The 22568-nt window shown below is 34.7% G+C and overlaps 5 protein-coding genes across 9 annotated transcripts; 4 read left to right on the top strand and 1 right to left on the bottom strand.

The window, feature by feature from the left end:
- The first annotated feature begins 4018 nt into the window (after positions 1-4018).
- On the top strand, positions 4019-10482 carry LOC18600393 (mitochondrial Rho GTPase 1-like). The gene is made up of 15 exons (XM_007030792.3): positions 4019-4201; positions 4398-4622; positions 4919-5051; positions 5480-5629; positions 5860-6036; positions 6268-6522; positions 6930-6998; positions 7112-7167; positions 7517-7598; positions 7994-8205; positions 8283-8352; positions 8506-8618; positions 8886-9036; positions 9438-9624; positions 10032-10482. Exons 2-15 carry the CDS (start codon positions 4417-4419, stop codon positions 10103-10105), a joined length of 1935 nt encoding a protein of 644 aa, XP_007030854.3. The 5' UTR covers positions 4019-4201; positions 4398-4416; the 3' UTR covers positions 10106-10482.
- A 108-nt stretch (positions 10483-10590) lies between these two features.
- LOC18600392 (Cyclin family protein) lies at positions 10591-12279 on the bottom strand. Of its 3 annotated transcripts, XM_018121865.2 has the most exons (3): positions 12090-12279; positions 11366-11778; positions 10591-10894 (listed from the first exon to the last, which is right to left on the bottom strand). In XM_018121865.2, the coding sequence occupies exons 2-3, from the start codon at positions 11764-11766 to the stop codon at positions 10606-10608; spliced, it is 690 nt and encodes a 229-aa protein (XP_017977354.2). In that variant the 5' UTR covers positions 11767-11778; positions 12090-12279; the 3' UTR covers positions 10591-10605. The 3 variants fall into 3 exon arrangements, with proteins under 3 accessions (XP_017977354.2, XP_017977353.2, XP_007030853.2); XM_018121864.2 differs by having other exon boundaries at positions 11366-12279; XM_007030791.3 differs by having other exon boundaries at positions 10591-10882; positions 11366-12279.
- Positions 12280-13177: 898 nt separating this feature from the next.
- On the top strand, positions 13178-14962 carry LOC18600391 (uncharacterized). Its single transcript, XM_018121096.2, has 4 exons — positions 13178-13429; positions 13485-13567; positions 13963-14134; positions 14587-14962. The coding sequence occupies exons 1-4, from the start codon at positions 13336-13338 to the stop codon at positions 14724-14726; spliced, it is 489 nt and encodes a 162-aa protein (XP_017976585.2). The 5' UTR covers positions 13178-13335; the 3' UTR covers positions 14727-14962.
- A 1280-nt stretch (positions 14963-16242) lies between these two features.
- LOC18600390 (putative UDP-glucuronate:xylan alpha-glucuronosyltransferase 4) lies at positions 16243-18264 on the top strand. 2 transcript variants are annotated; one of them, XM_088806750.1, is made up of 2 exons: positions 16243-17034; positions 17305-18264. In XM_088806750.1, the coding sequence occupies exons 1-2, from the start codon at positions 16299-16301 to the stop codon at positions 18243-18245; spliced, it is 1677 nt and encodes a 558-aa protein (XP_088662876.1). In that variant the 5' UTR covers positions 16243-16298; the 3' UTR covers positions 18246-18264. The 2 variants fall into 2 exon arrangements, with proteins under 2 accessions (XP_088662876.1, XP_007030850.3); XM_007030788.3 differs by having other exon boundaries at positions 17275-18264.
- A 2157-nt stretch (positions 18265-20421) lies between these two features.
- LOC18600389 (putative UDP-glucuronate:xylan alpha-glucuronosyltransferase 4) lies at positions 20422-22444 on the top strand. Of its 2 annotated transcripts, none has more exons than XM_018122132.2 (2): positions 20422-21154; positions 21485-22444. In XM_018122132.2, the coding sequence occupies exons 1-2, from the start codon at positions 20422-20424 to the stop codon at positions 22417-22419; spliced, it is 1668 nt and encodes a 555-aa protein (XP_017977621.2). In that variant the 3' UTR covers positions 22420-22444. The 2 variants fall into 2 exon arrangements, with proteins under 2 accessions (XP_017977621.2, XP_088663079.1); XM_088806953.1 differs by having other exon boundaries at positions 20422-21165; positions 21526-22444.
- Positions 22445-22568: the final 124 nt, after the last annotated feature.

The raw sequence follows: 22568 nt of genomic DNA, 5'->3' as shown, positions 1-22568 counted from the left end.
GTGATAAAAGAACTAACTCCTTAAAATTGGTTGGAGTAATAATTAAATTTTGGTATAATACTTAAAAAAGTTTTAAACTATTCAGAAAAATTCAAATAAGCATTTATACTTTTATCATGTTCAATCAAACTTTTATATTTTTATTTTAAGCCAAACAAGCTCTTATATTCAGTTAAATAAACTCTCATGACTAATGATTTACTTAATTAAAATATTTTTTTGTCATTTTATATCACATAGAACTAATGTAACATGCTCATATGTCATAATTAATAATGATGTGTTACGCTGACATCATAATTGATTATATCATGATATACTAATTTGATATGATATCATAATCATATATCATTTTTCACCATCTATATCAACATCATGTTAGTGTCATATAAATAAAAAATAATAAGTGACATTTTTATTAATGACAATTAATTAATTATTAGTTATAAAAGTTTATTTGATAACAAATAAAAGAATAAATGTTTGATTGGACGTAACAAAAGAATAAAGATTTGTTTGAATTTTCTTGAACATTATGCCTTAAATTTTTGTAATTTGAAACTCTTTAACAAATTTTCTTTGAATTAAAGAGGAGAATATATGGATAATAACCTTTTTTTAAAAATAAAATCCATGTTAGATCAATTACTCCAACATTAAAATTAAGGTATAAATGTATAATTTTTATATTCATTTTATAAAAGTTTTTATTTTTAAAAAAATAATGTTAATCAATGGTGGAGTCAATATTTAATGTTTAAGAGAGTAAAAACTAGAAATTCATTATTTGTAGGGACAGAACTATAAAATTTTAATAAAAAAAGAGGAAAATTATATTTTTTTTTAATTTATAAATTTTTAAAATTTTGAAAGGGTGAAGGTCCCTTATAGCCCCTCTCCCTTCGCCTATGATGCTAATGATGTTGTTCTATTCTCAAATTCATGATCATTTATTATTGAAATGAATAAATTAATTACTAATTTTAAAATCATTTATTATCAAGACGAATAGATTAATTAATAAAATCAATCTTTCACTTATAATGTGTGTAATGGCATTGAAAAACTTTAATTAGCTATGGCTATCAACATGTAAAGAAATTAAGAAAGCACTACCTAGTGTCTACATCAATATCTAGTTATTTGTCAAAAATAGTAAAAAGTGAACAAAAATGAAATTATTAGTCATTCGGTGTAATTTGACCATAAGTTGCCCGTTTAAAAAAATTGTTTTCATAAAAGAATAGGTAAATTAAATCATAAGAACTTGTCTAGATAAAAATAATAATAATAAATTTAACTTTTAACTTTAATAAAAATTAAAAATTTATTAAAATTAAAAGTTTTATTAATATAATAAAACAATAAAAAAGAAGAAAACAACAATGAAAGTAAGAGAGAATGAACTAGAAGAAATAAAAATTTATTATTAAAAAACCAAAAAAAAAAAGAAATTCAATTTATTAAATTTGAGATTATGAAAGTTGGGGGAAAAAAGAAATAGAAGATTTAAATAAAAAAAAGGCTTTAAGGAGCCAGAATTGAACAAATTAGTGGGGAAGTAGTTGTCAAACTTTTCTAATAGTTCAAATTGGACGCTCTTGTATCTTCAAATCCAAACTTGCTTGTTCAAAGAAACCGGTGGGCTATAGATGGAAGTTTCCTTAAAAACCAGAAGCTTAAAAGAGTATGAAAGGGCCTCAACACCCATCTATTTGTCATCTAGCATTTCACTATCAGGACCTTGTAAATTCACACTTTATAATACCAATGTCTTTTTCTTTTCTATAATATCTCCATGTAAAAAAGATATAATATTAGAAAAAAAAAATAAATTATTTTAAAAAATATAAATAAACTCTTATTTTTTATTAGATTCGATGAAGTTTTTGTATATTTAGTTTGGATTAAGTAAATCTTTATGACTAACGATTGATTATTTGTCGTTAATCAAAATATTACTTGTTATTTTATACTTATATGATATTAATATTACGGATGAAAAATATTATATGATTATGTTATCATGTCATATCAATATACCATATTATAATCTATTATAACATGTCAACATGCCACATTAGTGATACGTAATATAAAATAATAAGTAATATTTTAACTAACAACAGTTAATCAACCGTCAGTCATAAGACTTTTAATTATAAAAACTTATGACTAACATCTGATTGTTATTAATCAAAATATTACTTGTTATTTTATACTAACGTGACTTTGACGTGATAGATAAAAAATATTATATAGTTATGTCATCGTACTACATTAACATATCTTATCATCATCCATGTCATGTTGGCCATGGCATGCCAACATGTCATGTTGTGATGCATAACATAAAATAATAAGTGGTATTGTAATTAATAATAGTCAATTAACTATTAATTATAAAAACTTATTTGATTTAAAATGAAAATATAAAACTTGATTGAACGGAATAAAAGAATAAAAACTTACATGAATTTTTTTTTAAATAGTTCAATGATATTTTAAGTGTTATGCTAAAAATGATTTTTTTAACAATAAAAAATAGAAATAAAGTTTAAATGTGATAAAATACCATATTCAACATCAAATATAAATGAGATGAATGATGAGATTCACATAACAGTTAAAGTCAATCATAATTAACAACCGACCTATTATTCATAATTACATATTATATGGAATGAAATATTAGATTTAATAAAAAATTACTTACTATTTTATATTCATGTAACATTGATGTGATAAATAAAAATATTATATAATCATATAATCGCACTACATCGATATATCATATCATCATCCACCATAGTATGTCAACATGCCACGTTGTGAAGCATAACATAAAATAATAAAATGGTATTATAACTAATAATAATCAATCAACTATTAGTCATAAAAACTTATTTGATTTAAAATAAACGTATACAACTTGATTAAATGAAATAAAATAATAAATACTTCCTTAAAATTTTTTTAAACAGGTCAGAGATATTTTAATTATTATGCTAAAAATGATTTTCTTAACATAAAAAAATATAAATAAAGTTTAAATTTAATAAAATATCGTATTCGATATCATATATAAATATGATGAAAGATGAGATTCACGTAACGGTTAAAGTCAATCATAATTAACAACTGACCCGTTATTCATAATTACATCTTATATGGAATGAAATATTATATTTAATAATATTTTGACTGAATATTTGAAAATTTGTTGAAAACATAAACCCTTAATTTGAGGGTAAAAAGAAAAGTAAAAGGCAGAAAGGAGATTATCAATATATGCTAAAATTTTACATTATTTTAGTATAATAAAGTTTATGCAACAAATATTGATGAGAGGAGAAGAATATGAGCATTACGGGTTAAGATATCATTCCTTTTTCAAAGTCTAAATGATGAAAAAGTAAACAATTTTGATAGTAATTCAAAGCATGACAATTTATATGTATTTTATTCTCTCAATTAATTGTATATCTTTATATGTGTTTTAAGTGTATAACCTAATAATTATGAGTGTTAGGAGAAAAGAAATTTTATATTATATATATGGATGGTCAAGGTTAAAATCTCGAGATTAGTTTATTTTAATTTAAATATTTTTTAAAATAATAATTTCATGATATTCTTACTATAAAAAAAGAAATTCATGGTATTTTAAAGATATTTTATTTGATACTTTTTGCAGAGAAAGGCAATAAAATATATTTCCAAAGGTCAACAAGGATCCCATACATTTGACCAAGTTGTGTTCTTTCCTATATTGTTTCTGCTTTTTCTTTTAATTTTTTATTTTCTCCAAAGATATTAAAAAGTAAAAAAGAAACAAAATCACATTTAAAATAGAAAATTGAATTTTGTTTAATTTTGTTTTGAATGAAATCTTGACCGTCCATAGCCACATTAGAATCAACGGCTGCGATCGTCCATACAGAAAAACGGCGCCCTGCGTTCCAAACAAAGACAAACTAAAATTAAATAATTTTTTTACAAAAGAAATTTACCAACACTTTCGTTCTTATTTTTTGAGTGCCGGATACTTCTTCACAAACTTTCCCAAAAGGGGAGCTTCCACCGAATCGACCGCCTCCACCGTCTCGACCGCCACGTCCTCCCTTCCTAGGGTTTTCGGTGGCCTCTCATCAGCAACCAGAGCAAGAATCCTCTCTCTCTTATCCACCTCAGTCTTCAGGTTATTTACCTTCCATGCCTCTGCTTTAACTCTTCCTTCCATTTCTTCTTTCTTGTTTCTCAAATCCATAATTTCACCGTCCACCTCAGCGGTTTTTTCACCTTTTTGAACTGTGTGTTTAGCCATTTCCACTTAACTTTCTTAAATCTCCGATTAACTATGGTTTATTTATTTATTTACTCTTTTTTTTTGTTAGCTTTTTAAAAATTTTTTGAATGGCAAAATCTTTGAATCCGGAGGGGAAGACCGGGGTCCGAATCGTGGTGGCCGGAGACCGAGGCACTGGAAAGTCGAGCTTGATTGTGACCGCCGCCGCCGACACTTTCGCGGCGAATGTGCCCCGGTTGTTACCGCCTACTCGGTTGCCAGAAGATTTTTACCCCGACCGTGTACCAATCACCATCATCGACACCTCCTCCAAGTATATTTTTATTCATTACTCTCTCTATTGATTCATTTTTTTTTTTTGTAAATATTTGAAGCAATTTCTAGTGTTATTTGGAGCCGTCGATTTTAACCATTTAAAAATGAAATTATAGTGATAGGATTCTAAATTTTGTGTAATAGTTTTAGCTGCAACTTAGCTAACACTTAGTTTAACGCAATAAAGAAGCAGAATGTGATCAGGTAATTTCTCGTTTGTTTTGATTCTGTGCGTGTTTTTGGTTTAAGTTTTGAATATTTTATTTATTTATTCATTTTTTATGGGTTTATTAGTCCGGAGGATAGAGGTAAACTAGCGGCAGAGCTGAAGCGAGCTGATGCGGTTGTGCTTACTTATGCATGTGATCAGCCTGAAACTCTTAACAGATTGAGTACTTTCTGGCTTCCGGAACTTCGCCAATTAGAGGTTTCCATCTTAATTTGTATTTTTCTCATGTATTGATGCTTATTGTTTTGATAGAAAGCATGCTGAGGGCCAGTTATCTTGTTCAACAGTTTTTAACTATGTTCTTCCAACTCTTAATTCTACTTCATGTGCCTTTGTTGGACAAGTATCAAACACTACAAGGTTGACATCGGTATGAGGACAATAACTTTTTTATTTTTTGAGTATGAATATAAGGAAAAACTCCCAAGATATCACATCTGATATTGTTACAATAACCTTTTAAAAATTTGTTAATTGCTTTTGGCAGCTAATTGGCTCGCTCAAGATTTCATCATACTTGAATGTAGACCATTATCTTTGCTAAATTCACCTTTTAGATCATTTGGAGTATTTTTGTCTTCATGAATCTGCTTTGGCAGAAACTGAGCTAATTTTTTGTTGAGCAGGTGAAAGTGCCTGTCATAGTAGTTGGCTGTAGGCTGGATTTAAGAGATGAGCTGCAGCAAGTGAGCTTGGAGCAGGTGATGTCACCAATAATGCAACAGTTTCGGGAGATTGAAACTTGTATTGAGTGTTCAGCATATAAACACATTCAGGTATATCTCTGAGCCCTTGTTTTGTTTCTTTTTGAGGTTACAATGAGATGCCAATGCTATAACCATGCTGATGAAATGTAGATTGGTTTTAGCACCAGTTCCTGTGTTTGGATCTTATTTGCACAAATGTGACAATTGGCATCATTTTAGTTAGTATGACACTAATTGATATTTGTAGAACACATTTGTACTATCAGGGATTAAACTTTTAAAGTATCTCCTTTTTGTAGATCCCTGAGGTTTTCTACTATGCACAGAAGGCAGTGCTTCATCCAACAGGCCCACTATTTGATCAGGAATCACAAACTCTGAAGCCACGGTGTGTGAGAGCCTTGAAGCGAATTTTTATTCTCTGCGATCACGACAGGGACGGTGCTCTTAGCGATGCAGAGTTAAATGATTTTCAGGTTCCACATTTGTTCTTGATTTATTTATTGCCTTTTACTTTTGAGTTTGTTGGGGTGAGGTGGGGAGATGGGTTGAATATGCAGTTGTCTCATAAATAATGATTGTCCTATTCACTGCTTGATGTGTTGAATGTTGATCTTTTGATACATGAAATGGACAATTTGTCAATGTTAACTCAAGATATGTTGTGCTTGAGCATTTTGAAGAATCTAATGATTTGTTGTATGCAGGTCAAATGTTTCAATGCTCCATTACAACCTTCAGAAATAGTTGGTGTTAAACGAGTTGTGCAAGATAAGTTGGTTGAAGGAGTTAATGAACGTGGTCTTACATTGACTGGTTTTCTATTTCTTCATGCACTATTCATAGAAAAAGGACGCCTTGAGACAACATGGACTGTCCTGAGGAAATTTGGATATAATAACGATATCAAACTTTCAGACGATCTAATTCCTCATTCATCATTTAAACGAGCTCCTGATCAGGTAATGCTTCATTGAAATAGACATTTTCCATTTTATGAAAACACTGAAATAAGCATCATTTTAACCCAGCAGTGTCTGATAGATCATTGTTTGCTTATAAATTGTACATATGAGCATTAGTAAGAATATTGGTAATAATTTCATCTGCTATAGACTGAATTTTTTTATATGCCTCTGGATTCACAGATGACTGTTCTTATTGATTCTAAATTAGGTTGCCATTGGAATGCCTAGCTGTGGTTTAAAGATGAGCAGTGCCTAAAGCAGCTGATATAAGACCAATTATGCTTTGTTCTGTTTTAAATTGGCATAATATACTAAAATTTTCATCTTATTATGCTCTACTGTTGCATTATTTAAACTTTTTCATTATGACTCTTTGCTAAGATCTGTTGTCATTTGTGTAGAGTGTGGAGTTGACAAATGAAGCTATTGAATTCCTGAAGGGAGTCTATGAATTGTTTGACAGTGACTTAGTATGTCTCTGTCTTTCCCACATTTATTTTCATTGCCTTTGCTATTATCCAGTCTACAAATATTTACTAACTTGTTGTTGAAGTTCTAACAATTGGAATATTGTTCTTTTCAGGACAATAACCTTCGGCCTATTGAAGTTGAGGATGTTTTTTCAACTGCTCCAGAAAGGTATTATGGTTCCCAATTTGAAATATATTAGTTTAATTCTTTCGCTAAATTGACCAGGATGTCTTTTCTTTCTCAAAGTTTTTCCTTTTTTACTTTTTTCTGAGAGAGGGAGGGGAGCATAGCAATTCGTCTTTCCACAAGAGCAGGATCCTGTAAATAACAGGCTGCTGCTGACTAAATCACTACTAAAAAATCTACATTTACTGAGGATGAGGAATTTTATTTTCAAAAAATGTTATAACAAGCTGTATGTAACTAAGAATTTTCATTTATAGATGATCTTATTATTATAAGTTGCCAATGGGATGTTGTTATGGATAATGCTTAACATGTTTCTGTTTAACTTCAGTCCTTGGAATGATGCTCCATATAAGGATGCTGCAGAAAAAACTGCACTGGGAGGGCTATCACTTGATGCATTTTTGTCAGAGGTATTCATGGTTTTTGCTCTCTCTTGAGAATGGGAATATTGTACTTTATTCAATCTCATTGGAATTAGCTCATTTCTTGGATAAGCAAAGTCACAGAAAACTTTTACACATATCAGGCTTACTAAACCTTACTGTGTTTATATTCCACTTGCTCTTGTTTGGAGCTTTGCAGTTCCACCATAATGGATTATGGAAATAATGAATGGCACCTTTGTAATCATTCGTGGCTGCTTATGGAAATGTAGTACTTCCCTTTCTTTTGCAGGCAATGGGGCTATTTGATTGGTCATTACTGCATATTTTTGCTATTATAGATCAGTCTGTGACCCTTCAAAAAAAAAAAAAAAAAAGATCAGTCTGTGCTGATAATTTATGAGATTTGTTGTGTACTGCAGTGGGCTCTTATGACACTTCTAGACCCAGCTCGTAGTGTGGAGAATTTGATATACATTGGATATCCCGGTGATCCTTCCTCTGCCATCCGTGTGACTAGGAGAAGGCGTTTAGATCGGAAGAAGCAACAATCAGAAAGAAATGTTTTCCAGTGCTTTCTTTTGGGTCCAACAAATGCTGGGAAATCTGCATTAATGAATTCTTTTCTTGGCAGGTCTATCATTAGAATTTCTCTTCTTGATACCTAATTCTTTTTACCCCCCATTTTTAACTTTGTTTACTATAATATAGGCCCTATTCTGATTCATATTCTCCGACTACTGATGAGCGATATGCTGTGAATGTTGTCGAACTACCTGGAGTAAGTGCCATTACTTGTGCACCAATTGTTGTGATTGCTATATTGAAAGCAATCCCCCACGTCAAAACATAGGGATGTACTTTTGTCATTTCGGGGGATTTGTTGATATTCTATCTCTTGGGCTGAGTGTATGTTTTTTTGTTTCATTCGTAGGGAATAAAGAAAACTCTGGTCTTGCGAGAAATCCCTGAAGATGGAGTCAGAAAACTGCTGTCTACTAAAGATTCATTGGCTGCCTGTGACATAGCAGTATTTGTCCATGACAGGTAAATCAAGGGCATGATTATTTAAAAGTAGGATTTTAAGTTTGGAGGTATCTGTTTTTATTAGTGAAATAGTTTCAGATATGTGATCATGCTTGTGCAAAAGGGTTTTTCATGTGCTTCTAATGCACTGTCTTCTGTGGCGACTAAAGATAATTATATCTTTGCGTGTTCAAGGCTTGGATTTTGTAAACATACATTTAGATGCGTATGCACATGTTAGTGGTTTCTTTTGCTAAGTCTTATGTTATGGTTGTTTTACTTTTGCAGTTCTGATGAGTCTTCATGGAAGAGAGCAACTGAATTACTTGTGGATGTTGCTGGTCATGGTGAAGACACCGGTTATGAGGTGCCTTGCCTGATTGTTGCTGCTAAAGATGATCTGGATTCATTTCCAATGGCAATACAGGATTCTACCAGGGTATTGTGCTTTAGTTGTTTTTTTAATGATTTAATTTCTTGCATGGTATTACACGTCACCATCGCATTATTTAAATGTCATAGCATCTCAATATATTTTGTATGCAAGTCCAGTAAAGGCCTTTTATTAAAAATATTCTGAGTCCTCTCATCATACTGGTGGGACTCAGAGATATTCTTTCACCTAGGAAATTTTTGAGGCATATTAAAGTAAATATGTAGGGTGTCTCAGAGGAGTCATAAAATGAAAAATTTTTGTTTCAAGTCCTCGAAGAGGTGCAATGTATTTTCATTTGACTTTGGTTCTTTGTGATAGGATAATTGTTGAACAAGTCCTTCAAAATTTTCTTCTTGAAGAAACTGGAGTGAAAGTGTAATGTGTTGCAAATTTTGCTTTTGCAGGTTAGTCAGGATATGGGGATTGATGCACCTATACCTATCAGCTCAAAACTGGGAGATTTCAATAACATATTCCGAAAGATTGTAAATGCAGCTGAGTATCCTCATTTGAGCATTCCTGAAACTGAGGCTGGGAGAAGCCGGAAGCAATACCATCGGCTCATAAACCGTTCTCTCATGTTTGTTTCAGGTATGCTGATCTTCTGGCATCTGACGACTGTTTTATTCTTGATGCACTTGAAGCTTGGGGTTCTTGAAAATTTTGTTTACCATGGTTAGATTTTGTGATGACTTTCTTTGCCTTTGTCAAATTGCATACAATGTGTGCACATTAATTCTTGACAAGATTTAGCTATGATTCTGTTTAAGCCTGTAGAGGATATTCAATCACTTTGGCTTACTGTTCCTTTTAAGGGATGCTGTGCTTTTCTTGGAGGATTGATCTGAGATGGTACTCCTTGTATTGCATCAAAGTAGCTTTGACTTGGATTGCGCTGCTCTTTCTTTTTCCCAAGTCACCATTTTTTCATTAGTTTAATTGACGTTCACTATTCCAAATTGTTAGTCATTTTCAATGCTGTGTTTCACCTTTTGCAGTTGGAGCTGCTGTAGCCATTGTCGGATTGGCAGCTTACCGCGTATATGCTGCAAGGAAGAATGCCTCCAGTTAAGGGATGAGGATTCTCCCATCTGCAAGACACTAATGTGGTTTATGTCATCTTCTTCTAGACACAGTTAGCTGTGCCATGCTTTATCGAATTGCAGCTGCCCACTTTTCTGGGTTATATCGAAAATCTTCATCTGTAGAAAAAAACTGCAAAATTCTGTTTGTCATTTTAGGGGTGGAAGAGTTTGATCTGTAGAATAGTAAGAGAAAGCAAAAATAGGATTGAACGAGTTATTGTGCAAGGGTTGTGCAATAAAAAAAAAATTTTGCTACAGAATTTTAACCATTTTGTTGCTATGTTCATTGTTTTTCTGTCAAACAACTTATGTTGTTGTACATGTTGAGCTACAATTGAATACTGGCACGGGTGTGGCATTTCCAGTTCCCTCTGTTCTATGTTTGGATCTTCTTCTTCTTTTTCCTTTTTTCTGAATTTTCAGGGTTTGATCGAACAATGATAAAGAAGGAAGGAGAGGGGTTCAAATTGTTGGGTCTTCGACCCTCCTAGGTAGAACAGGCTCTGCCTCGGTGACCTGGAAGTTTAGGTCCTCGCTTGTTTTCATCTTTCTTCGGCCGACCTCCGAGCAAATGGCCTTGAATTTGCTGACTAGGTTGGTAAGCCACACCGCCTTCTCTTTCTATCTTCAAACAATACTTGTTGAAGACCTCGGTCGTGACATGGAGTCTGAAATCCAAACTGAATAAGAGCTTCATCTCCAACTCGTTCATTTCCTCTGTGCTAACTCCTCCCACTTTGGCGTAATACGCATTGTTGTAACACCTGCAGATACGCCTGAGTCATTGTTATAAACGTGGTGATGGAAACAAACAAGATTTGCAGCACAACAAACTAATCTTCTTGACATTCTCTATAAATCATATGAAGACAGGACGGTTTTTTCACATGACACACTCTGTGATGTTTTTTCTTAATTAACATTACGCGTATAGCTTCTGTTCTTGTAAAAGGTTATACCGTTAAGTGTTACCTTTATCGATAAAATTATTAAAATAATTTTTAAGAATGAACAAATTAATTAATTTTTAAATTAAAAGAATTTTGATAATTTTATTGGATTAAATTAATAATGTAACTCTTATGAGAACAAAATTTATCTTTATCATTATCGCGAAAAAAGTTGAAAATACTAAAACTATAGATGAAATTTACAATATATTGAAAAAACATCTTATTCTCTAGTCTCTTGACGTAAGGTGATGTTAGAAATACGAAAAGTAGACATAAAGGTTAAAACATGCTTACTGATCATCTATAAATTTTGCAGCCACCATGAAACTTGTAATCAGGAGACGATGCACGTTGAGGGAAGTAAGATGAGCACCCATTCTTTCCAGGAACCTGTCGACATATACAAGTGCAACAACAAAGCAAGAATTGCTGCATTTGGAGTACTTGAAGATGCGTTCCACATACTGTCTAATGCCCAGGGCAGGTGCTTTTGTACCATGGAATATGGTAACAACATCCATCCTCCTTGATCCCCCTACCAGCTTTTCATTCCTCTGGATGGACCTTTCCAGGATAGAAGACAGAAGGGATAAAACTCTGGGAGCTCCTGGAACCCAGTTACCAGATTTATCTATTCCTAAACAAGCATAAAGATCAGACCCCACAGCCTTGCCTTTGATCATCATTGCTCCCATGCTTAACCAAAGCTGCAAATCATCACAAACAGAAACAAACTCATGTTATAAGCTTATGGTTTCATCTTCTCAGCTTTGTTTTCTGTTGAAATTTTTGTTTGCACAGTGAATGTAGAGTAGCTTTGTCAGGTTTTTGTTCTTTTCTTTGAGTGGAAGTCACAGAGGAAAATAAAATTAAAGAACTTCATTCCTGGTGGGCCAGCTTTGAATCATCCTTTCCCTGAGAGACTAGAAGCACCTAGGAACAGTATATTTGCAGCAGAAACAAGAAAAAAGAGAGACACATAAGGTGACTAAGAAGGAAAAAGAGCAAGGCAGAGCACCCAAGTTATCCTTCCAAATCTTTAGTAAAGAGCGTGCTGGGTGATTCAGGGAATAAACACAATCCTGAAACAAAAGTTTCCCGCCTCCCATCACATCTCAGGAACCTGTGGAACAGTTGAAGAAGCAGGATAGAATGCTTCCAAATTTGATAAATTCATTGAATTCTGTGTCAATTTGCTCTAACAGGAAATTCCGTCTCCTGCAGGTAGAACAAGAACATAAGCTAGCAAACTAGATAACCCACTTTCTAGTGAGATTCCACCAAATAAGGTGACAAAAAGATATATCTTCTTTTTGAACCTAATTGCTCCAATTGATATAATCATGATATTCCAAATTTGTGGAGAATTACTTAAGAATAATCCTCTTTGTAGTTATGGTCCAAACCCAATTGAACGAATCTTGGTTCATTGTAGACCTGAAAGCATATAGAAAGTGATTTTCCTTGTTATCTTAAATTATTAATTAAAACCTTTTTTTTCTAATCCTCAAAAATGTTGGAACCTTTCATGGTGGCCATATTCTTTTCTATTCACACCATTTGTGCTGTAGTAGGGATGATGTAAGATCCCAAATTCCTCAGTTGGTCTTTGAGGTAAGAAAATGGCTTTGGGTATAGGCTTATAGTCTTTAATTTGGGATCAAATTACTTGATAAGGAGTAATTTATGTCCTTTTAATCTTAATTTTTGTTGTAATAATGATACAATGGTATTGAAGAAATCTATCAAAACTCAGCTTGGTAGCCATACTGGACCTTATTTTTTTTCCTTTTCTTCTCAAATTAAGATTTAATTCAATAACACACTACATTAATAGCTAAATTATGTTGTTCCGTTTCATTCATAATCATTATTTTTTTGATAGGGTGTTGGATCATGAAAATTCCTTACCTAGAGCCCTCAACCAAGGTACATGTAACTTCTGACTCTGTCAATAAGATTATCGGTAGTTTGTTCACCATATGATGATGTGCATATTACTACATATGTGGAGCTCCGATTTCTACTCAAGCTATTCAGATTATCTGTAGTTTGTTCACCTTATTAAAATTTGACACCTACTAATCCATTAGATTCTCTGTTTCACAATGCCTTTAACTGATGGGGTACTTGTATTCACAGAAACAAAAGAGAAGATTGCTGCCAATTTGGCAAACTTTGCTTATGATCCATAGAATTATTCATTCTTGCGCCTGGTTCAAAACCCAATTTTTTATTAAATAATTTGCCCTCAAATTTGAGTAATGTCTTTCATACTTTTCTATCACACTAACATCTTACTTTCTTGTGAAAAGCTTGTGGAATTTGGAATCGGAAATATCAGCAATTCTTGTGTAGGTAAGTCTGGGCCTTTAATGGTCTTCTGTCTTCTTATTGATGATAACCTTTGCAGATCCAGCAAATGGTGCTATTATCACTCAGTGTGATGGAATCCCTCTTGCCATTCAGTGTTTATCAAGCCCAGTCAGAAATACAGTGAGTGGAAAACTTCTGTTCTTGGTTCTCTTTTTTTCCCCCAAGTTGTTTTGAGTTCCTAGAGATAGAACTTGGGACGGTGCATTGTACTAAATTCATTATAAACTCTCTCTCTCTCTCCCTCCCTCTCAAAGTTTGTATGTAGGACAGAACTTGGGAGTTTAACTTATGTTGCACACCTAACTAGCATCTAGTTTTTACGACTGGAATTGGTTCAGTCAGGAAAAAAAATATAGTACTAGGGAACTTCATGAGGCATACTTATACTAGGGAACTACATCCATTATGGTCTTTGCCTGCCGTGAATTAATGGGGGCATTTGATCTATGAAAGCTGCTTGTGTTTAACTATGCTACATGTATACACATCTGAGAAACCTAATAATTGATTGTCAGGTGAATTATGCTCTGGGGGCCTTTTATTATCTTTGTAACAAGGCTAACAGGGAGGAGATTCTAAAGCCTGAAGTGGTTGATGTCATTGAGAGGTATGCTGCCTCTCAAAATGTAAGCTTCAGTAATCTGGCCAAAGCATTTCTGGACAAGCATGTCTCTAAGGACAAGTACGGTATGAATCCCACTTTTCAGCTATGATGTTTAATGGTGTTATTGATTTCATCCTGAACAGAGTCTATTGACAATCTGATTTTGACGTGCACGGCAACTAGAGCTTTCTGGTCTGTTTCCCCTTTATACTTTTTCACTCAATTGAACTCCTTTCCATGAGCACTGGATTAGATTAGGTTGTGGTTCTGTCACTTATTGAAAAGCTTGAGAAATTTATCACCATTGTTATCATGTTCTCGTCGACCTCTTGGAACTTGGGATTTTGAGAAATAATCTTGTGTTTCAGAAAGGAATCAGCAACATTGAACCAAAGATGAATTTTTTGTTATTCGAATCTGTTATTGTACAAATCAGGACCCTTCAAAATGGCAGCCATAACCAAAATAATACTCTTAGTTATAAATTTATAATGAACCAATTATCAGAGACCAAACATTAGTTTTATCTACGCAGGTCAAAGCTGCAGAACTTACAGAAGACAGATATCGGTGCACTTATTCATCAGGAAAGAAGCATACAGCATTCAGTTTTGCCAGAATGTATTCAAGTGTTTGCAAGACCAGGCAATGTTGGTATTCCACTATACCGTTTAGCGATGGTGGGTGGCTGTTTAACAATGTAACTATTTAGGTGGAAGTACTGGGATCTTTATCAAGCTTTCATTGGGACATCAGAAGAGTTTAAAGTTTATGATTTTTGCAGCTTCTTCCTAAGGGACAACCACAAAAATCTTTTTCTCCAAGACCAGAACCAACCAAATATTCATTCAACTTTTAGGAAATGACACACGACTGACCTTGTATGCATCTGATAAACAAGGTGCCATTATTACAAGATTTTGTGAAATTTGATCTGAGGTGAATCCTTATATTTGATTTGTTAAACTAATTCTATTGTTCTTAATCAACTCAATATATATTTGAGTTCAAACCTTAGTAGAATTCCTCAATTTATTATTGACAATTTGGGATTTTTTTTTTTTGCATGAGTTAAGCTGTTGCTGGTTATTTCTTGATTATATAGCATAATCATATAAACATAGGGGTTATAATACACATGAAAACATATTAACATTTTCATCGGCATGCAGTTGTGCATTTGACTTTGATTTGACTTTCTTTTCTTTCCTCAAATGTTTTTGTGCTTCCAACTTAAAATTGTTATTATATCTTCTTTCTTACCATTCTCAAACCAGCATGGATATCATACACAAACGTTTATGCCTTGAACAATACTCATTCAACCCTTTGGTGCACGGCATTGACGCAGACCTCTTGCATTCTTGCCATTTGCCCATTTCTTCCACCTTCTCCTCAAGCCCGTGGGACAACCAGGACCAGTTGCACAGGTTGTTGTAAGAAAAACTTTCCTCTCTAGAAAAAACAAAATGCCGGATTAAGTTGTTACCAACATGACATTTTTTGTGGTTTTCTCTCTTATGTATCAGGCTGGAGTAGTCCTAGGCCCCTTGGTGTTGTGCCGTATTCATGACATTAGGGAATCCTTCATTCAGCCTACCTACTTCCTTGGATTATTATCAGTTTTTCTCATTCTTGTTTGAGATTATATTTATGCTCTTAATTGGTTTGGAGACAGATATATCTTTTTCAAAGCACAGCAACTTGTATGCAGCAAGCATTATTACTTAATAGTGGTTTGATCTTAAATAGCATCCTTGGAGCAGCTTTGACCCCACTTCTCATCAAACTACTGAGAATCCCAGACAAGAGGATACAATTTTCCACCGGTATCATGATGTAATTTGATTAGTAGCTGATTTGAAACTCGACAGTACTTCAGATGTAGGAAGATTGGCAGTAACTTATTCTTTGGTCAATGAAATGTCGTGTTCTTGTAGAAGAATCTCTATATCACGCTGTGGGTTCATGGAAAAGTTTTTCATACTTATTACCTTTCTTGATACCGGATCGCTTATTGGTTCGAACCGATACCTGGCCTTATGGATTAACAAGTCAGACAGGGGTAACAAATATGTGAGCAACGCGTATATATCATTTATTTATTTTCCTGATTCTGGTGGTATCATTTATTATTGTTTCTTAGTTGGTTTCATGCTTCCTAGAAGAGGAAAAACATGTAGAACACACTTTTGTCTTTTCTCTCTTCTTCATTTGAACGGGAAGAGCTAAACCCAAGCCCCAAAAATGGCCGTCCAGTCCCGCAGTTACTATCCAAAACTCTTCACTCTCTCTCTGATACTCCTCCCTTCATCCTTGATGATTCTTGTTGTATTTTTTGGGTCAAAGAATGACATTTCCGATACGGTTAAACAGGCCCAGACTGATTCTCAGGTGTTCACATATCCTAGGTGGTTTGATCTTGTTAGAGAAGAGATTGATGGTAAGAAGATTAAGGTTGGTTTGGTTAATTTCGACGATGAAGAGCCTGCATACAAAATGCCTGGATCAGTTGTTAGTACTGTGCACGTACGTTTTGACCATGTGTCCAAGGCGATCAAATGGGGGGATTTTTTCCCCGAATGGATTGATGAAGACCAGAAGTTTAGCCTGCCGTTGTGTCCAGCGATCCCCATGCCGCGACTGGAGGATTACCGGGACCTCGACGTCGTGGTGGCTAGGGTGCCTTGTGATGGGTGGACAGGGAAGTCAGGGTTGAGGGATGTGTTCAGGCTGCAAGTTAATTTGGTGGTGGCTAACCTTTTGGTAGAGAGTGGTTGGGTCATGGAGCCTGATGTTAAACGGGTGGTGTACGCGGTGTTCGTCGGCAGCTGTGGGCCCATGTCGGAGATATTCAGATGTGATGATCTGTTGAGGAAGGCAGGGGATCATTGGGTGTATAAGCCTGAGCTGAGGAGGCTGAAACAGAAAGTGCTCATGCCTCTAGGGTCCTGTCAAATTGCTCAACCATACGCGAAAACAGGTGAGTTTCCTAAAACGTACACAACTTTTTGATAAGGTGGCATGACTTCGACCTAACCATGTATATATAATTGATAATTAAATATATTGAATCCCAAAATTTGGCAAAATTTCACCCATTTCTCCATGATCTTCATAAATTTTGTTATATTGTATCTATTGTTATATGTTCTAACAGTTGACAACTTGTACAAAATTTGAACAAATCCTACCAATAGAAAATTGTTTTATCTTTTTTCAGGCAAGGAGGTTTGGAGATATTATTTGGCAGAAGACAAGGTAAAGAAACAGGAATACAGTGTGTTCCATCAAAAGGAGGCTTATGTAACAATCCTCCACTCTTCGGAAGCTTATGTTTGTGGTGCAATAGCTTTGGCACAGAGCATTATTCTATCCAATTCTACTCGAGACCCTTTCTTTAATTTGTTAAGTAATTCTACTCGAGACCTACTCCTCCTTCATGATGAAAACATTTCCCCCAAGTCCTTGACAGGGCTCAGAGCTGCAGGGTGGAAAACCAGGCAAATCGAACGTATAAGGAGCCCCTTTGCCAAGAAAGGTTCTTACAACGAATGGAACTACAGCAAGCTCAGGATTTGGTTGCTAACATGGTATGACAAAGTGATTTTCATCGATGCAGATATTCTGGTTCTCAAAAACATGGATGACCTATTCGTTTATCCTCCGTTGTCAGCTGCTGGCAATTATGATAAAACTTTGTTCAACTCGGGAATCATGGTGGTTGAGCCATCATTGTGCATGTTTGAAGACTTGATGATGAAAAGTTTCGAGGTGGGTTCACACAATGGAGGGGATCAAGGGTTTCTTAATGAAGTCTTCACATGGTGGCACAGGTTGCCTTCCAAGGTGAATTTCTTGAAAATTTTTCAAAGGAATGGGAGTCGGCAAAACATCCGTGATGATCTTTCTGCTATACATTATCTGGGGCTGAAGCCATGGATGTGTTACAGGGACTATGACTGCAACTGGGACGTGAAAGAGAAGCAGATTTTTGCCAGTGACAAAGCTCATGAGAAGTGGTGGCAAGTCTATGATGCAATGCCTGAGAACTTGCAGCAGTATTGTGGGCTGACTGAGAATATGGATTGTACGATAAAGAAATGGAGGAAAATTGCTAGCTATCTTAGGCTGCCTGATGAACATTGGAGGATTGATGTGAAAGATCCTAGACAGTACAATCTTGTTCAATAAGAAGAAGGGTGCCAAATTCTTGAAGGAAAAAACATATTTTATATATGTCATTTGTAATCTACCATTAGAAAAAAATGTAAACTTCAAAGTTGGAACCAAGTAATTAGTTGATCTCTCCCTTCTTTAAAAAGTTTAGGAAATTTTAATTTAAATAAAAAAAATTACACATGCACATTACATTCGGATAATTTTATAAAGTGAAATTAACAGTTTAAATCTTACAAAAACACAACTTATTCATAATGCATTAATTGAAAGGCACTACAACATATCGAACTAATCTTCTTGACATTCTCTATAAAACATATAGGAGCATAATCAAACATATTAAGAGAACACACTTTACATGTGTAGACAATTCAATATAGATTCAACATAAAGTAATTTTAATTTTTTTTTGTGTTACGCGTGATTTTTTTGTTTTTAATTAACATTTCGTAAATAAGTTCTCTTCTCATAAAAAATCACACCCGTACTTTTAAGTGTAAACAAATAGGTTAACTCTTAAATAGAATATTCAATAACTTTATCGAGTGAAATAAACAGATTAAAACCTTATGAGAACAGAATTTATTTATAATGTATTAATTTAAAAAAAATCATAAAATATCATGCTAATAAAGTTGAATCCAATAGAACGTAGTTGGTAATTACTACTAGGTGCATAGCTTAGAAATATGAAAGCAAACATAAGATTAAAACATACTTACTGGTCATCCATAAATTTTGCAGCCACCATGAAACTTGTAATCAGGAGACGATGCACATTGAGGGAAGTAATTAGATGAGCACCCACTCTTTCCAGGAATCTGTCGACATATATAAGTGCAACAGCAAAGCAAGAATTGCTACATTTGGAGTACTTGAAGATGGGTCCAACATACTGTCTAATGGTCAGGCAGGTTCTTTTGTACCATGGAATATGGTAACAACATGCATCCTCCTTGATCCCCTAACCAGCTTTTCATTCCTCTGGATAGACCTTTCCATGGTAGAAGACAGAAAGGATAAAACTTTGAGAGCTCCTGAAACCCAATTACTTGATTCATCTAATTAATCCTAAAGATGCATAAAGGATCAGACCCCACAGCCTTGCCTTTGATCATCATTGTTCCCATGCTTAAACCATTTGTGCTCTAGTAGGAGTTGAAAGGTATCCACGTTTTGGGATGATGTAAGATCCCAAATTCCCAAGTTGGTCTTTGAGGCTTTGTTTCTGTTTCTTTCAAAGCTAAAGTCCTTAATTTGGGATCAAATTACTTAGAGGAGTAATTTATGTCCCTTTAATCTTGATTTTGTGGTAATAATGATGTCAGGGTATTGAAATAACCAATCAAAACTCAGCTTGGTAGCCATACCTGACCTTATGTTTTTCATGTTTTAAGAAAGGTTTTTTTTATAGTCTCCTCAATTAGGGTCTAATTCAATAACACACCACATTAATTATTAAATTATATTTTTCCATTCCGTTTATAATAATTTTTCTCATTAGGGTGTTGAATCATGAAAATTTCTTACATCGAGACCCTGGTCAAGGGGTACATGTAACTTCTATGACTTATTGATTAGATTATCAATAGTTTGCTCGCCGTTTGATGATGTACGTATACATATATGAAGCTTAAATTTCCACTTAAACTATTAATTTTTATAAAAAAAGCTGGCTATTACTTTAAATCAATTTATTGTTAGCTAATAATGAGGGTTAAATAAATAATCCAAGATCTTTTTCCAGTTCCACCCACCATTATTTCAAACTTCTAATTATGGTATATATCATATTTGTCAAGGACAAATTAAAAGGGGGATTTGGATTTTTTTACTAAACTGTCTAATAATTAAATGAATGTCTTGGTTGTGTTGACATATATATATATACACACACCAAAGTGAGAAAAATATCCCAAATTAATGAAAAATAGTGATTTTCCTAACCCCAATCTGTAATCCAACTAAGCTTTTAACATCTAAATATGTTTCACTCTCATAATTAATGCATGTCTGTGAGAGAATATTATATCCTACAATCAAAACTACCCGACGTGCAACCATGCACGTATGCCAACACACTACCAATCCTTTCCACCCACATTTCCTTATACAGACAAGTTTTCCCTTCAAAGTCTCCTTCTCTCTTCTTCATTGAAGCGTGAAGAGCTCAACCCAAGTCCCAAAAATGGCCGCCAAGTTCCTCAATTCCAACCAAAAACTCTTCATCCTCTCTCTGATAGTCCTCTCTTTATCCGTGATAATTCTTGTTGCATTTTTCGGGTCAAAGTATAACATTTTCGATACGGTTAAACCCCAGATCGAGCGTCAGGTGTTCACATATCCTAGGTGGCTTGATCTTATTAAAGAAGAGATTGATGGTAAGAAGATTAAGGTTGGTTTGGTTAATTTCGGTGATGAAGAGGCTGCGTATAGAGTGCATGGATCAGGTGTCAATACTGTTCACGTACGTTTTGACCGTGTGTCCGAGGCCAGCAAATGGGTGGATTTTTTCCCTGAATGGATTGATGAAGACCAGAAGTCCGGCCCGCCGACGTGTCCGGAGATCCCCATGCCGCCGTTGGAGGATTACCGGGACCTCGACGTCGTGGTGGCTAAGGTACCATGCGATGGGTGGACAGGGAAGTCAGGTTTGAAGGATGTGTTCAGGCTACAAGTTAATTTGGTGGTGGCTAATCTTTTGGTAAGGAGTGGTTGGGTCATGGAGCCTGATGTTAAACGGGCTGTGTACGCGGTGTTTATCGGCAACTGTGGGCCCATGCCGGAGATATTCAGATGCGATGATCTGTCGAGGAAGGCAGGGGATCATTGGGTGTATAAGCCTGAACTGAGGAGGCTGAAACAGAAGGTGGTCATGCCTCTAGGGTCATGCCAAATTGCTCAACCATATGGGAAAACAGGTGAGTTTCTAGTTTGCTTTAGTTTTGATTTTTTTTTTTTATGTTTTTTCTTCAACAAAAGAAGTTTTTTATGTTTTAATTATTATTGATTAATGAGGAAAATTAGCCATTGTTCATGACTTTAACGTTTTACCAAAAGTAGATATGTTACAAAATTTTTGGTTTTGGTAAGTTCTTGACTTCATTACTATAATTAGATTGTACACAACTTTTGTTAAGGTGGCATGAGTTTGACCGTACCATGTATATATAATTAATAATTAACATTGAATCATTAAAATATGGCATATAAGTAATGTGCAAGCTCAGCAAAAATTTCACCCATTTCAGGTAAGGAGGCTTGGAGAGATTATTCCTTGCCAAAAGAAAAGCGAAAGAAATTGAAATACAGTACATTCAATCAAAGGGAGGCCTATGTAACAATTCTCCACTCTTCGGAAGCTTATGTCTGTGGTGCAATAGCTTTGGCACAGAGCATTATTCTATCCAATTCTACTCGAGACCTACTCCTCCTCCATGATGAAAACATTGCCCCCAAGTCCTTGACAGGGCTTAGAGCTGCAGGGTGGAAAACCAGACAGATCGATCGTATCCGTAGCCCCTTTGCCCAGAAAGGTTCTTACAACGAATGGAACTACAGCAAGCTCAGGATATGGTTGCTAACATGGTATGACAAGGTGGTTTTCATCGATGCAGATATTCTAGTTCTCAAAAACATGGATAGCCTATTCATCTATCCTCCACTGTCAGCTGCTGGCAATGATCAAACTTTGTTTAACTCGGGAATCATGGTGGTCGAGCCATCATTGTGTATGTTCGAAGACTTGATGGTGAAAAGTTTCAAGGTGGATTCATACAACGGAGGGGACCAGGGATTTCTCAACGAGGTCTTCACATGGTGGCACAGGTTGCCTTCCAAGGTGAATTTCTTGAAGATTTTTCAAAGGAATGGGAGTCGGGAAGACATCCCTGATGACCTTTCTGCAATACATTATCTGGGGCTGAAGCCATGGATGTGTTACAGGGACTACGACTGCAATTGGGACATGAAAGAAAGGCAGATTTTCGCCAGTGACCAAGCTCATGAGAAGTGGTGGCGAGTCTATGATGCAATGCCTGAGAACTTGCAACATTACTGTGGGTTGACTGAGAACATGGATTGGAGGATAAAGAAATGGAGGAAAATTGCTAAGAACCTCAGGCTTCCTGATGAACATTGGAGGATTAGTGTAACAGATCCTAGACAATACAATCTTGTTCAATAAACAGAAGGGTACTGCCAAATTCTTGAATGGAAAAACATAATTTATGCCATTTTTAATCTAAAATTAGAATCCAGACCTACTCTTCTCTCTATTCAAATTCCTTTATTTTGGGTTTAAAATAATAATGTAAAAATTCAAATTTGGAACCA

The sequence above is a fragment of the Theobroma cacao genome, chromosome 5, assembly GCF_053813885.1.
Source record: "Theobroma cacao isolate CCN51 chromosome 5, ASM5381388v1, whole genome shotgun sequence".
NCBI lineage: Eukaryota > Viridiplantae > Streptophyta > Magnoliopsida > Malvales > Malvaceae > Theobroma > Theobroma cacao.
This window is presented reverse-complemented; position numbering and strand designations above follow the sequence as displayed.